At 39.3% G+C, this 15011-nt stretch overlaps 1 protein-coding gene across 3 annotated transcripts in view; it reads left to right on the top strand.

Moving 5' to 3' along the window:
- The first annotated feature begins 530 nt into the window (after nt 1-530).
- Nucleotides 531-15011, top strand: part of LOC133558205 (integrin alpha-M-like) — a 49999-nt gene continuing 35518 nt past the window's right edge. The window contains exons 1-10 of one of the 3 annotated variants that reach the window (XM_061909420.1): nt 531-549; nt 643-725; nt 2522-2624; nt 2720-2817; nt 10914-10984; nt 11042-11156; nt 11239-11366; nt 11455-11597; nt 11665-11815; nt 11901-12051. In XM_061909420.1, the coding sequence (XP_061765404.1) occupies nt 689-725; nt 2522-2624; nt 2720-2817; nt 10914-10984; nt 11042-11156; nt 11239-11366; nt 11455-11597; nt 11665-11815; nt 11901-12051 (997 nt within the window). In that variant the 5' untranslated portion in view covers nt 531-549; nt 643-688. Of the gene's footprint in view, nt 563-642; nt 726-2521; nt 2625-2719; nt 2818-10913; nt 10985-11041; nt 11157-11238; nt 11367-11454; nt 11598-11664; nt 11816-11900; nt 12052-15011 lie in introns of all 3 variants that reach the window. The other 2 variants (XM_061909419.1, XM_061909418.1) reach the window with 2 other exon arrangements.

Genomic DNA, 15011 nt, shown 5'->3' with positions numbered 1-15011 from the left:
CCGAGTCATACCAAAGACTATAAAAATGGGACACATTGCCTCCCTGCTTGGCACTCAGCATCAATGGTTGGAATCGGGGGTTAAATAACCAAAGTGATTCCCGAGCGCAGCCACCGCTGCTGCTCACTGCTCCCCTCGCCTTCCAGGGGGTGAACATGGGGATGGGTCAAATGCAGAGGATCATTTCACCACACCTAGTGTGTGTGTGTGTGTGACTATCGTTGGGACTTTAACTTTCATTTGGAGATTCTAAGAAGTAATTAGATGATAAAAAACGGGGATATTGCACCAACGTGTGCCTTCTATAAATTCTGGCGTAACATGAAACTTCCTGCCACTAAGATGGAGAGACGGCCTGGGGGAAGTAAAAACAAAAGCAGAACTAGCGCCGGTTATTTTTAAATGCTTTATGGCACATTAAAATATCACGAGTCCGCCCACTTTTGTTATTTGCCACGACACTTCTCGACAGATTGAAAAGATTGATGATTCATTGAGCAATGTCATTGAGGTTGCTAAACGTTGGTCGTCTTACCAAAAAGGGATCAAGTGAGACAATATGGTCACTTTTCTTACATTCAATTTCCTCTTTTTGCCATCACGTTACCATTCACGTCTTCCTCTTTAACTTTTTCCATGCAGCATTGTCTGTCTTACAATTGTCGGTGTCATTCATTGGAGTGACACGATGGAGTGGCTGCTTTTTATGACAGTTTTCACAACTGGTAAGATATGAATTGGACTCTTGCGTATAGACGATGGTTTAATGATGCTGCTGTTTAATTTGATGATAAGCTTTATCATAAACACTTCTTTCATTTTTTATGCTGATTTTAAGCATTCCTCAATGGAATGATGCATTTTCATTCATTACTACGCGCTAAATCGGACCTAAAAATGATTTAAGTAAATATGTCCATTTTTCTATTTGTATTATGGTGTGTCGGACACATTTAAGTTTTTATAGTTACAGTGCAGTCAGTTTCTGGTGATGGCGAAGTATCTGTGCACCAGTGACGTGCGGTGAGGTTCATGAACCTTATAGAGCAGTGGTTCTCAATTAGGGGTATGCGTACCCCTGGGGGTACTTGAAGGTATGCCAAGCGGTACGTGAGATTTTTGAAAAATATTCTAAAAATAGCAACAATTCAAAAATCATTTATAAATATATTTATTGAATAATACTTCAACAAAATATGGATGTAAGTTCATAAACTGTGAAAAGAAATGCAACAATGCAATATTCGGTGTTGACAGCTAGATTTTTTTGTGGACATGTTCCATAAATATTGATGTTAAAGATTTATTTTTTTGTGAAGAAACGTTTAGAATTAAGTTATGAATCCAGATGGATCTCTATTACAATCCCCAAAGAGGGCACTTTAAGTTGATGATTACTTCTATGTGTAAAAATCTTTATCTATAATTGAATCACTTGTTTGTTTTTCAACAAGTTTTTAGTTATTTGTGAACTTTTTTTCCAAATAGTTCAAGAAAGACCACTACAAATGAGCAATATTTTGCACTTTTATACAATTTAATAAATCAGAACCTGCTGACATAGAGCTGTATTTTACTTCTTTATCTCTTTTTTTCAACCAGAAATGCTTTGCTCGGATTAGGGGGTACTTGAATTTAAAAAATGTTCACAGGAGGTACATCACTGAAAAAAGGCTGAGAACCACTGCGATAGAGTAGAGATGCGCGGATAGGTAATTATATCATCCGCAACCGCATCACTAAAGTTGTCATCCATCCGCCATCCACCCGAACCAACATTTCATCAAACCCACACCCACCTGCCACCCACCCGTTGTTATATATCTAATATAGACGATGCAAGGCATTAGTCAAGTTAGAAAGTGTAACTCCCTCCAAATAGCACAGACACAATGGCTTTCTTGAACTGATTTATTTGAAGGCTTCCTTTCCCTTCAAATTCACCGTGAAAACTGTAACAAATAAAGCACGTTACAAACGAAAAAATAATAACATGCACAGCATGTGGAAAAAACATTTTACCAAGTAAAATACCAACAAATGACAAATACCTCGTTGGCTATACAAGTAGCTTCCTTACATCCGTCGACAGACCAAACGAGACACTTCAAAATAAAAGTATGCCCACATACTGTTTCAAAGAGTGCTGCTCGTTTTTCGTATGTGGGTAACAACATTTAACTATTTATAAATGGTTGATTTCTATAGGCTAGTAAGGTAAAGTGTTGTACCTGACAAGTTTGGGCTACCTTGCTTCTGCAGCCTTCATCAGAATAATTTAAAATTTAAAATAATTTAAAACTGATTAAGTTAAATGGAAAATAACTTTATAGTATAATCACTGGATAATATAACAATATAACTATTTTTTTTTCTTTTTAAATTTTTTTCTTTCCATGATGGCAGGTGAGGCCACGCCTCACCTGCCGCCCCTGACTGCACGTCACTGCTGTGCACACCATTTATCCGTGCAGCAGTATCACCCATACTATATGAGGGTTTTTTTCTTACTATTCATCAGTATCAAAAGCTGCATTCAGTTTCAATGTTGACCCTGTGGCTTGGAAGTCCTTGAGCAACCCTGCAGAAGGTTTTGGATACCAGATTGTGCAAAAACAATCGGGGTGAGTAAAGGATTGGGATTGGATCCATTTTATTCTTGCTATGGTGGGTTTACTGATGGTAGGCTTACATGTTTTATTTGGTTCTATTTTGTCAGGTTGCTGGTCAGTGCGCCCCTCGCTCAGTACTCACAGAACAGCAGGGGCCAAATATTCAAATGCTCCATCAGTTCCTGCAGTGTGCTGGCAATTTCAGGTGAGCATTTTCAGTGCCTGAGATAAGACAAATGGTAGGATTGCGTCAGATATGGCATCAGGTGTAAAAAATAAGCCAAAATCCCTCATGCAATTGACTCTCCGTGACGACCCTTGAGAGGAAAAATCAAAAGGAAAGATCAGCACCTTTGTAGCCCATTTCCGTGCTTTTTTATATGACTGTTTGAGATAAATGAATATGTTCTGAGCCTTAAAGGCCTACTGAAATTAGATTTTCTTTTTTAAACGGGGATAGCAGGTCCATTCTATGTGTCATACTTGATCATTTTGCGATATTGCCATATTTTTGCTGAAAGGATTTAGTAGAGAACATCGACGATAAAGTTTGCAACTTTAGGCCGCCAATAAAAAAGCCTATATATATATATATATATATATATATATATATATATATAATACCCCAATACGGCCCCCGGGTCAAAAAGTTTGGGGACCCCTGCACTAAACCATATCCTATTGTATCTACAAACCACAAAATAAGTGAAAATAACGTTTAAACATTAAAAAATGCCTCAAACTCAGTGAGCCATTTGGATGAATCCTTTCTCAATATCTTCAGTTATTTCCGGAGTGCGTCACTGTAGTAACGCTTCTGCACTCTGACAATGTTATCAGATCAGTCTTACTGGAATTTCGCAAACATTTGAAAGAGATGTGCTGTTTGATGTGTTTTAATTCATATATAAATGAATAGAAAGTCAGCTAACAATGGAATCTATAGTGGCTCTCTATTTTGCCCACAAAACTCTTTGAATAACAATCCAAAACCCGCAAACAATACATTATTTACATTTCGTGACCTGAGTATTAACCATGTATTAATAATATTGTTGTTAATAGCAAAAACGCAGTCAAACTATTTTTCGCATCGATAACCGAGAGTTAACTATACTAGTTTATGCTGCACTGTGCTCATAGACTTTAATGTAATCATAAATTGAAACTGAAGAAGGCAGTAATGCAACAAATATTTATGCAAATTGCCTTAAAACTTTAATGAAGAAGACGCTTATGCAGCACGGCCGGCAGCATATTGAACCGGTGTGCTGTTTCTGCTACCACTGCATCAGGTTCATCTTGTCAAAGTTATTTTAGATTCCAAATCATGACTCTCACTTGGATATTAAGAGGATTTAGCCATGAATTTAGAAGCTGTTCAGACGTTGTTTGATTTCATTAAGACACGCCTCCAGATGACTATAATCTGGTGTGTTGGTCATCTTCAGGGGCACGTAAAATTGGGTGTCATTAGCATAACAGTGATGATGTCATTGAGCGGTAACATTATAATGCTGAAGAGTGCAGGACTAAGAACAGAACCCTGTGGAACTCTGCACATTACGTCAACGTACTTCGAAGTCACATTGTTATGGGAGACGCACTGCATTTTGTCCGTAAGATAAGACATTTTTAAAAAATGACATCCAACTTGGAGAAGGCAAACCACCAAGTTTAATTAAATAGTGGTATTTCAGCTTGAGTACATATACATTCACTGTACCAGCAAACATACATATACTGTACATATACATTTACTGTACAGACATTCATATACACATTCTGTTCATATACAAGTACATATACATACATACACTCATGCACATAATCACGTTTCATCAAACATATATCAACGTTGTTGCCCTAGGGTAAACTGGGTGACACATGGCATATTGACAAAGCTTAACCCATTGTTACTATAACAATCTACAAGATTAATATAGGTTGCCTCTCTCTCTTCCCTTTCATCTTTCGGTATTCCTTTTTTTTAAAAAAAAATTTTTAATTTCATTTATTTTATTTTTCTTATTATCTTTCTAGCTATCATTATGTATACGTACTGTTGCATCTGAACAACTGTATTGTTGATAATAGAGGTAAACTATTGGTTTTGTTCATGATCAATAGCGCTTTTTCTATTGGTATTTGTATTGCTCCAGTTTTAGTGTAAAAATGCTCATTGTCATTACTATATTATTATTTATTTCGCTAACTGCTTATTTGCTATCACTTTTATGATCATATTTGTACATATTGTATGTGCTGTTGTTGTTCTATTGTTGTTGTTGTTATTGTTGTATTTGCTGTTGTGGTTTTTGTCTCTCAGTCTAATCCCCCTCTTATCACCACAATTTCCCCCTCTGTCTTCCTTTTTTTTCCTCTTTCTATCCCCTCCTGCTCCGGCCCGGCTGCACCAAATGATAATATAAATACATTTAATAAAGTCAAATTCAAATAAGGCAACAACAAAAGTATCCTACACTTCTCTTTTATAAAGTAAATCTGAACAGCCGATATGGGCATCTACATCAACTATATGATTTGCCTGAGAAGCTGGACAGGACAAAAAAAAATAAATAAAAAAAATAGTGGTATTTCAGTTTGAGTATATAATAAGATAAGGCCCTTTAGTTTGATATTCGCAGGTCGATTGGATCACTTCTCGTAGGAAACGAGGTTCTAATTGGGACTTTGGAATACAAAAGTGATAGTCGTATCCTTGTTTAGATACTACCTGTCTAGCTCAATGCCAACATTTAAGTTATGACTTAAAGCAGTTGTTTTCCAGACACTTACACACAAACATCTCCTTTTATGGTCAGGATGTGCTCTCCTGACTTAGCACGCACACAGAGACAGGAAGGATGAATATAAAACTGATGTTTTGAATTGTCCAAGTTAGGAGAGACATTTTCACATTTGGTTGGTGACGAACCCCAAGATGCAGAGACGGCAGGCTTGGTGCAGGAAAACATAATTTAATGTTCACAATAAAGAAAAGGTTTGGAAGAGGGCTTGGAATGAGGCCGAACTATTCTTAAATTTAGACATCATCCCAAGAATCCTGTCAAGCCTCTCCGCCATCGAAATCTTCGCGGGGTTCGTGTTAGGCTGGAGTATTCTGCCACAAGGTGTTGGTGACGAACCCCAAGATGCAGAGAAGGCAGGCTTGGTGCAGGAAAACATAATTTAATGTCCAAAAATTCTGAAAAAAACACAAACCAGGAACAAGGAGACAGGAGTACTGGAAACCCGGAAACAGGAACCAGCAAACAGGAACTAGGAACGAAAAGACAGCACGCTGCAAACAGCTACAGGATACAGGTAGTAGCGACATTCACAATGACAAGTCGCAATGACAATACTCCAGCACAGACTGGATGGCAATGGCAGGTTTGAATAGCAGCTGGCTGATTGACACCAGGTGTGGCCAAGTGCCAATCAGCCGCAGCTGAGGGAAAACAGCGCTCAGTGAGAAAAGCAGGAAATAACCAAAATAGAAGCGCTGACAGGAAACAAAGACAAACACAGAGGAAAAACCAAAACATAACCAAAACTGGCAGGGACAAGCCTGACAGACATATCTTTTTGACTTTCTCCTCCAGGTGCTGCAGCCCTGAATGATGACGCTCGCATGTAATAAAGCAACATTTGGTTCAGTAAAGCGTCTCCGACGTGTCCTTTGATCCATTGGCACTGCCTTGTCACCCTTCGGTCCAGACCTGGACGACAAGACCAGAAATACACTCCAATATATAAAGCCAATCCAATCCAATCCACTTTATTTATATGGCACATTTAAACAACAATAAAGTTTCCAAAGTGCTGCACAGCCATGTTAAAAACAATATTAAAAAAACAATATTATGATCCACCAGTGACTGAATAAAAACAAAAAAATAAATAAATATAAAACCAATATTAAAAAAACAACAATATAAAAACAAATATGATTAAAAACTATTTGAAAGGGTAAAATCAATTAAAACAGTAAAATAGAAATCAAAGTGTATAAAAAACACGGGACAACAGAGGACAGAGGACCACACAACTCACGTAGTGTTAAAAGCCAAAGAATAAAAGTGGGTCTTAAAACGAGACTTAAAACACTCCACTGTGGAAGCAGTTTGAACATGGAGCGGCAGAGTGTTCCAGAGCTTAGGGCCGACCACAGAGAAGGCCCTGTCTCCCCTGGTCTTAAGTCTGGTCTTGGGCACCACGAGCTGGAACTGGCTCTCGGAGCTCAGAGCGCGCGCAGGAATGTAAATTTGGATGAGGTCCGAGATATATTGAGGTGCCAGTCCATGTAAAGATTTAAAAACAAACAGCAATGTTTTAAAATCAATTCTAAAATGAACAGGGAGCCAGTGCAAACTCTGAAGAATTGGGGTTATATGCTGGCGTTTCCTGGCCCATGTTAAAAGTCGTGCTGCCGCGTTCTGGACTAACTGGAACCGGGAGAGAGCTTTTTGGCTAATGCCAGCATAAAGTGCATTGCAGTAGTCCAGGCCACTTGAAATAAAAGCATGCACGATTTGTTCAAAAAGGTAAAAAGATAAAAATGGTTTAACATTTACTAAAACATGAAGGTGATAAAAACACGATTTTAAAACGCCATTGACTTGTTTGTCTAGTTTAAAATCGCTGTCTATAGTGGCGCCAAGGCTGGTGACTTTGGGACGCACATAATTTTGCAATGGTCCCAAGTCAATCAATCAATCAATCAATGTTTATTTATATAGCCCCAAATCACAAATGTCTCAAAGGACTGCACAAATCATTACGACTACAACATCCTCGGAAGAACCCACAAAAGGGCAAGGAAAACTCACACCCAGTGGGCAGGGAGAATTCACATTCAGTGGGACGCCAGTGACAATGCTGACTATGAGAAACCTTGGAGAGGACCTCAGATGTGGGCAACCCCCCCCCTCTAGGGGACCGAAAGCAATGGATGTCGAGCGGGTCTAACATGATACTGTGAAAGTTCAATCCATAGTGGCTCCAAGACAGCAGTGAGAGTCCCGTCCACAGGAAACCATCTCAAGCGGATCAGCAGCGTAGAGATGTCCCCAACCGATACAGGCGAGCGGTCCATCCTGGGTCCCGACGAGCGGTCCATCCTGGGTCTCGACTCTGGACAGTCAGTACTTCATCCATGGTCATCGGACCGGACCCCCTCCACAAGGAAGGGGGGGACATAGGAGAAAGAAAAGAAGCGGCAGATCAACTGGTCCAAAAAGGAGGTCTATCTAAAGGCTAGAGTATACAGATGAGTTTTAAGATGAGACTTAAATGCTTCTACTGAGGTAGCATCTCGAACTGTTACCGGGAGGGCATTACAGAGTACTGGAGCCCGAACGGAAAACGCTCTATAACCCGCAGACTTTTTTTGAGCTCTAGGAATCACTAATAAGCCGGAGTCTTTTGAACGCAGATTTCTTGCCGGGACATACGGTACAATACAATCGGCAAGATAGGATGGAGCTAGACCGTGTAGTATTTTATACGTAAGTAGTAAAACCTTAAAGTCACATCTTAAGTGCACAGGAAGCCAGATTAGGTGAGCCAGTACAGGCGTAATGTGATCAAACTTTCTTGTTCTTGTCAAAAGTCTAGCAGCCGCATTTTGTACCAACTGTAATCTTTTAATGCTAGACATGGGGAGACCCGAAAATAATACGTTACAGAAATCGAGACGAGACGTAACAAACGCATGGATAATGATCTCGGCGTCTTTAGTGGACAAAATGGAGCGAATTTTAGCGATATTACGGAGATGAAAGAAGGCTGTTTTAGTAACGCTTTTAATGTGTGACTCAAAGGAGAGAGTTGGGTCGAAGATAATACCCAGATTTTTTACAGAGTCACCTTGTTTTATTATTTGGTTGTCAAATGTTAAAGTTGTATTATTAAATAGAGGTCGGTGTCTAGCAGGACCGATAATCAGCATTTCCGTTTTTTTGGCATTAAGTTGCAAAAAGTTAGCGGACATCCATTGTTTAATTTCATTAAGACACGCTTCCAACTGACTACAGTCCGGCATGTTGGTCAGCTTTAGGGGCATGTAAAGTTGGGTGTCATCAGCATAACAGTGAAAGCTAATACCGTATTTGCGTATGACGTCACCTAGTGAGGGCCGGACCAAAAACTAAAATTTACGTTTTTCCCTCATTCATTATTAAAACATTCTGGGCTAACCAAGCCTTCACGTCGCATAGACAGCCGCGCTGAGATCAAGTAGCATCATCATGGATGACACATCAGCATCCATAGTTAGCAATAGATCATTAGACACTTTTGCGAGGGACGTCTCAGGAGAGTGATTTGCCCTAAAACCAGACTGAAAGGTTTCACAGAAATTGTTAGACACTAAGTATTCATTTAGCTGTTGTGCAACAATATTTCCAATGATTTTCGATAGAAAGGGAGGTTGGGACACCGGACGGTAGTTTATCAAGAGGTCAGAATCGAGTTTAGATCTTTTGAGCATAGAATTAATAACCACTGTTTTAGGGGAACAGTACCAGAGGAAACAAGGATAAACATCTTTCATTGTGCATTTTCTTGCATTTGAGTCATTCCACGCGCACAAATATGGTGATGCGATCCACAGCCTCGCACAGAGTGTCAGTGTGCATATTTTTCCTGTTGGCCAGATTAAGATTCCGAAAAGGTTTTACAGATTATCAATGTGTGCTGCTGGTTCAGCCTTTTTTACACAATGATTAAGAGTGTCTTTGTGGTAAAAGCCCGGAATGCATGCATTTAAATAAGGCACCACTTTAAATTGCACACGCAGTGTCAGTAGATCACACGCAACACGCCCACTTATGGTACACATCACTTTTTGTATACACTGATTCTCAAACTTTTGGTTCTTGGGTTTTCATCTCAGAAACCACAGAAGCGTAGTAGGCCAAAATATTATTTGGAGTCCCATAGTGTGGGAATCACTTGTATAGAGAGTAGTTTCGGAGCGATAACAGCGGCAACATACCCTAAGGCAGTGGTTCTCAACTATTTTCAGTGAGGTACCCCCTGTGAACATTTTTTTAATTCAAGTACCCCCTAATCAGAGCAAAGCATTTTTGGTTGAAAAAAAAAAGAGATACAGGCCCTGCGATGAGGTGGCGACTTGTCCAGGGTGTACCCCGCCTTCCGCCCGATTGTAGCTGAGATAGGCGCCAGCGCCCCCGCGACCCCAAAAAAGGGAATAAGCGGTAGAAAATGGATGGATGGATGGAAAAAGAGATAAAGAATTAAAATCCAGCACTATGTCATCAGTTTCTGATTTATTAAGTTGTATAACAGGGCAAAATATTGCTAATTTGTAGTGGTCTTTCTTGAACTATTTGGAAAAATAGATATAAAAATAACTAAAACTTGTTGAAAAATAAACAAGTGATTCAAATATAAATCAAGATTTCTACACATAGAAGCAATCATCAACTTAAAGTGCCCTCTTTGGGGATTGTAATAGAGATCCATCTGGATTCATCAACTTCATTCTAAACATTTCTTCACAACAAAATAAATCCTTAACATCAATATTTATGGAACATGTCCAGAAAATTTCTAGCTGTCAACACTGAATATTCCATTGTTGCATTTCTTTTGACAGTTTATGAACTTACATTCATATTTTGTTGAAGTATTATTCAATAAATATATTTATAAAGGATTTTTGAATTGTTGCTATTTATAGAATATTTTTGAAAAATCCCACGTACCCCTTGGCATACCTTCAAGTACCCCCAGGGGTACGCGTACCCCCATTTGAGAACCACTGCCCTAAGGTGTAGCCACTTTCACAATGTTTATAAAAGCTGGCATTTTGTTTTCTACTTTCCATGTTGGTGTTCTGAATAAGCAACATCAACTTGGAGTGAGAAGCTTTCGTTTTCCAGCCATGAAGCCCCTTTCATATTTTCTTCTGTAGAAACTACAACGACATGGAATAATGCGCCAATTATTCGCTTAATGTTCTGTAAAACAGACACGTAGCCTACGAGGACAAAACAGGTAATTTTTAGCTTTGGAGACAGCATCAGCAACTGACATAGGATGCCGTTTGTCCACTGGGTTTATGCATGCAAGTCAAATTGACTCTTATGGCTCTGATTTGGCTCATTTGAATTTCTGTATTAAAAGCAGAAAACATTCCGTTATCTAGAAACGTACAATATGACGAAATCTCATCAGATTTTTTAGGTGTGCTTATTGTAACCTGTGATGAGATGAACACCAAGTGTTGGTATTACAGTGTGATATAATCTATGTCTTTATTGAACGCAGCGCCAAATTTTGCGGTCAACATGTCTCTGGGTTTGACCATGACATTTGATGCCCCCAGCCAAAACACGATGGTGAGTCCCAGTATCTACTCATGTATTCCTGCCTATTACAGCTCAGAACTCTTGCAGGTTTGTGGTCCGACCATCCCGAAAGACTGCGGAAGCATCACCATGTACAACGGTGTGTGCTTGGAAATAGACCAGCGGAATCGAGTTGGACCCCCCGTGCCTTCTTCTCTTACAGGTTTTTTAGTACAAAAAAATTAAAATAAACATTTTTAATATGTACCTGCGCAATGCTCTCATCACATGATTCTTCTTGGCAGAGTGTCGAAGCCAAGCAGACATCGCATTTCTGCTAGACGGTTCGGGCAGCGTAAATTCAGTAGAATTTGTTAGTATGAAGACTTTTGTCAAAGATCTTATTAGCACCTTTGTGGGCAAAGACTCCAGGGTGAGTAATGGGTCCATCTGCTCACATAATTGGTGTCCCGCTCCATTGTTTGTCACTTATACATTGTTTTCTCTCAATCTCCTCCAAGTTTGCCATTGCCCAATACTCCGATAATCCATCCATCCATTACTTTTTCGATAACTTCAATGTTAATAACTGGAAAAAGGACATTGATGCAATAGACCAGAAAAAGGGACTGACATACACGGCTCAAGCCATCCGAAGCGTTGTGTAAGTTTTTTCGAAAATCTGAATACATTTACCACAGGGTCTTTATTGAATATTTGTGTTTTGGTAGGAATCATATCTTCACGCAAAACCGAGGCTCTAGAGCTAACGTGAGGAGGATTTTAATAGTGATCACCGACGGAGAATCCCACGACAGCAATGATTTGTCATCTGCAGCTGATGCAGCCCAAAAAAAAAATATAGTTCGATTTTCAATTGGGGTGAGTTGGATTTGACATGTCACAACAGTTGGTTTGCACTCTTGCCTTTTCTTACCATGTATTTCTTTAATTTATTTTTGGCCAGGTTGGGAATGCATTCAATAGTGACACAGCGACAACAGAGTTAGAAACCATCGCATCTTCTCCCCCAGGAAAGTTTATGTTTAAAGTGGGGAGCTTTGAAGCGCTTAAAGAAATCAAGCGCACATTGGAGGACACCATTTTCGCTATTGAAGGTACCGATGTAGCCCTGGCTTCTGTGCTTCTATCTGGTCTTTTTGTTATCAAGAATGTGCAGTACTGCCGTCCTCTTCTGATAAAACTGCAGCTGTCACACCCTGCTTGACTACTTGATATACTTTCTGTCAAACTGTCAAAAACCCATCCATCATCCATTTTCTACCGCTTATGCCCTTTGGGTTTGCGGGGGGCGCTGATGCCTATCTCAGCTACAATCGGGCAGAAGGCGGAGTACACCCTGGACAAGTCGCCACCTCATTTTCAAAAACCCATCAATCAAAATTATTTAGGACCTCTACGCCCCGCCCCCTATCATCTGGTGTGTATGGCCCGCCTTTTGGCCTCTTTGTGATCTTGATGATGCGGTTTTGATTGATTGATTGATTGATACTTTTATTAGTAGATTGCACAGAACAGTACAAATTCCGTACAATTTACCACTAAATGGTAACACCCGAATAAGTTTTTCAACACGTTTAAGTTGAGGTCAACGTTAATCAATTCATGGTACAAATATATACTATCAGCATAATACAGTCATCACACAAGTTAATCATCATAGTATATACATTTAATTATTTACATTATTTACAACCCGGGGGGTGGGATGAGGAGCTTTAGTTGATATCTGTACTTCAGTCATCAACAATTGCATCAACAGAGAAATGTGGACATTGAAAAAGTGTAGGTCTTACTTAGTAGGATATGTACAGCCAGCAGAGAACATAGTGAGTTCAGATAGAATAAGAGCAAGTAAATACATTAGAAGTACATTTGATTATTTACATTAGGTTATTTATAATCTGGGGAGATGGGATGTGAATGGAGGAGGGTATTAGTAAAGGGTTGAAGTTTCCTGGAGGTGATGTTTTGGAGCGGTTTTGAAGGAATATAGAGATGCACTTACTTTTACACCTGTTGGGAGTGCATTCCACATTGATGTGGCATAGAAAGAGAATGAGTTAAGACCTTTGTTAGATCAGAATCTGGGGTTAACGTAGTTTGTGGAGCTCCGCCTGGTGTTGTGGTTATAGCGGTCATTTACGTTAAGGAAGTAGTTTGACATGTACTTCGGTATCAGGGAGGTGTAGCGGATTTTATAGACCAAGCTCAGTGCAAGTTGTTTTACTCTGTCCTCCACACCGAGTGGAGTGTGTATGTTTCAGGACTATGTGAAGCGCTGCAATGAATATTACCAGAGGTTGTTGTTAGTGCGTGTTAAGGGAGAAGGCGACAAGTCCAGTAGGGCGAGGCTGGTAGGCAAATTTGTGGGGCTGAGAGAGGCGTCAAGAGGTCCTTGTCCAAAGTGGGGGTCGAGGATCGAGGGAGGCTGTCAGAATCCAGAGGGGGTCCAGGGAAGTGAGGCGCAGGATCTCCGGACACGCTGGCTTTTATTGGGAGTGGTGTCATCATTAGCAGGTGTGTGGATTGATAATTGCGCACAACTATTTAAGCGCGTGGCAGCAGAAGCAGTGCGTGCATGGACGTGCAGGGGCGTGTCCTGCGGCGCGGGCTGAGGAGAGAAAGGCTGACTGTGCAGACGCCAAAACACACTGTCCACTATCATAAAAGTCACCTTTTATTTCCGTCGTCTGTTAGTTTTGAAAGAGAGCCATTCTAAAATACTAGCATACAAGAAACTATTATCTCCTGGTGAAGAACATAAACGCAAGCAAGATTATATTTAGGAAAAAGCCATGATAAAAGCATGGGAATGGATGGTAGTCTTAAAAAACCCAAAATAGTCACACTACATGAAACATTGTAAAATAAAGAAGCTAAAGTTGACTTGCAGCTATTCATTCAATGTTGTTGTATTGTTGTACGATGACAATAAAAGCTACACTAATAATGCAACTTAAATCCACAATACGTATATCAAACATGTGGACATTACAAAAAGAAGACAACTATCAATATTCCTACAATATAGGGACAGGTAATTAAAAACATTGCGTTGAATATAAAACAAATATGTGTATTACACATGTGAACATTACAAAAAAAAAATCGTACAATGTAGTGACAGGCAATTAAAAACATTCTGTAAGATATTAAAACCATATTTATGTGTATTATACAGGACATGGATGAGAACTCTTGTCATCATAAAAAATAAACTAAATATATAATTCTGAAAATCTTACAGTGATAAAAAGTAGACATTTAAAGTTTAAAAAGTAGTATGGGAAGATCTGAAAAACTTTTGGCATTAATAGCTTTAAACATTCAGCATTCACATGAAACAAATTGTTCATCCTTTTTAACTGCACGATGTGGCTTGAAACCTAAATTAAACCACAGAATCAATGACACAACTTTAGTATTATTTGTAGCATTGTTTAAACAATTGTTGTCTAGTATATTTTAATGTTAGTAAAAATGATTTAATCTGTTGCTGGTATTTAAAATCAAGATATATTTCAGAAACAACGAAATACTTATTTATAACTTCCTTACTTTGAGCATGATATTAAGTAAGATTAAATGTAGCATAATAAGACCATCCATCCAGCCATCTTTCTTCTTCCGCTTATCCGAGGTCGGGTCATTACAACATTTTCCTGAAAATAGTGGACAGTGTCGCCGGTAGGTAGAAACTGAGGGGATGTTGCGATGTCATTGAATGATCAGTTGTCTCAGCATTTGTCCAATGATAAAGACTACGGTTACATTCAATCATGAAGGATGTGACTATTCTGATTGCTACGACAAAGCAAAATATGTTAATTAAGTGGATTAAGGTAGGTAGGTAGGTAGGTCTTTATTGTCATTGCAACAAGTACAACAAAACTTAGGTTTCCGCACAACCCTGTTCAAGATTAGAGAAACAAACAGTGTACAGGGTTACAGAACAAGAACGCTGATGGGTCGCCATAAGGCGCCCCGTAAAAGATGGGAAAAAGGTAAACGCTGGGGAAGGATGAGTAAAAAAATACAATCCAGACTGGGCTCC

This window comes from Nerophis ophidion, linkage group LG08 (assembly GCF_033978795.1).
Source record: "Nerophis ophidion isolate RoL-2023_Sa linkage group LG08, RoL_Noph_v1.0, whole genome shotgun sequence".
Taxonomy (NCBI): domain Eukaryota; kingdom Metazoa; phylum Chordata; class Actinopteri; order Syngnathiformes; family Syngnathidae; genus Nerophis; species Nerophis ophidion.
This window is presented reverse-complemented; position numbering and strand designations above follow the sequence as displayed.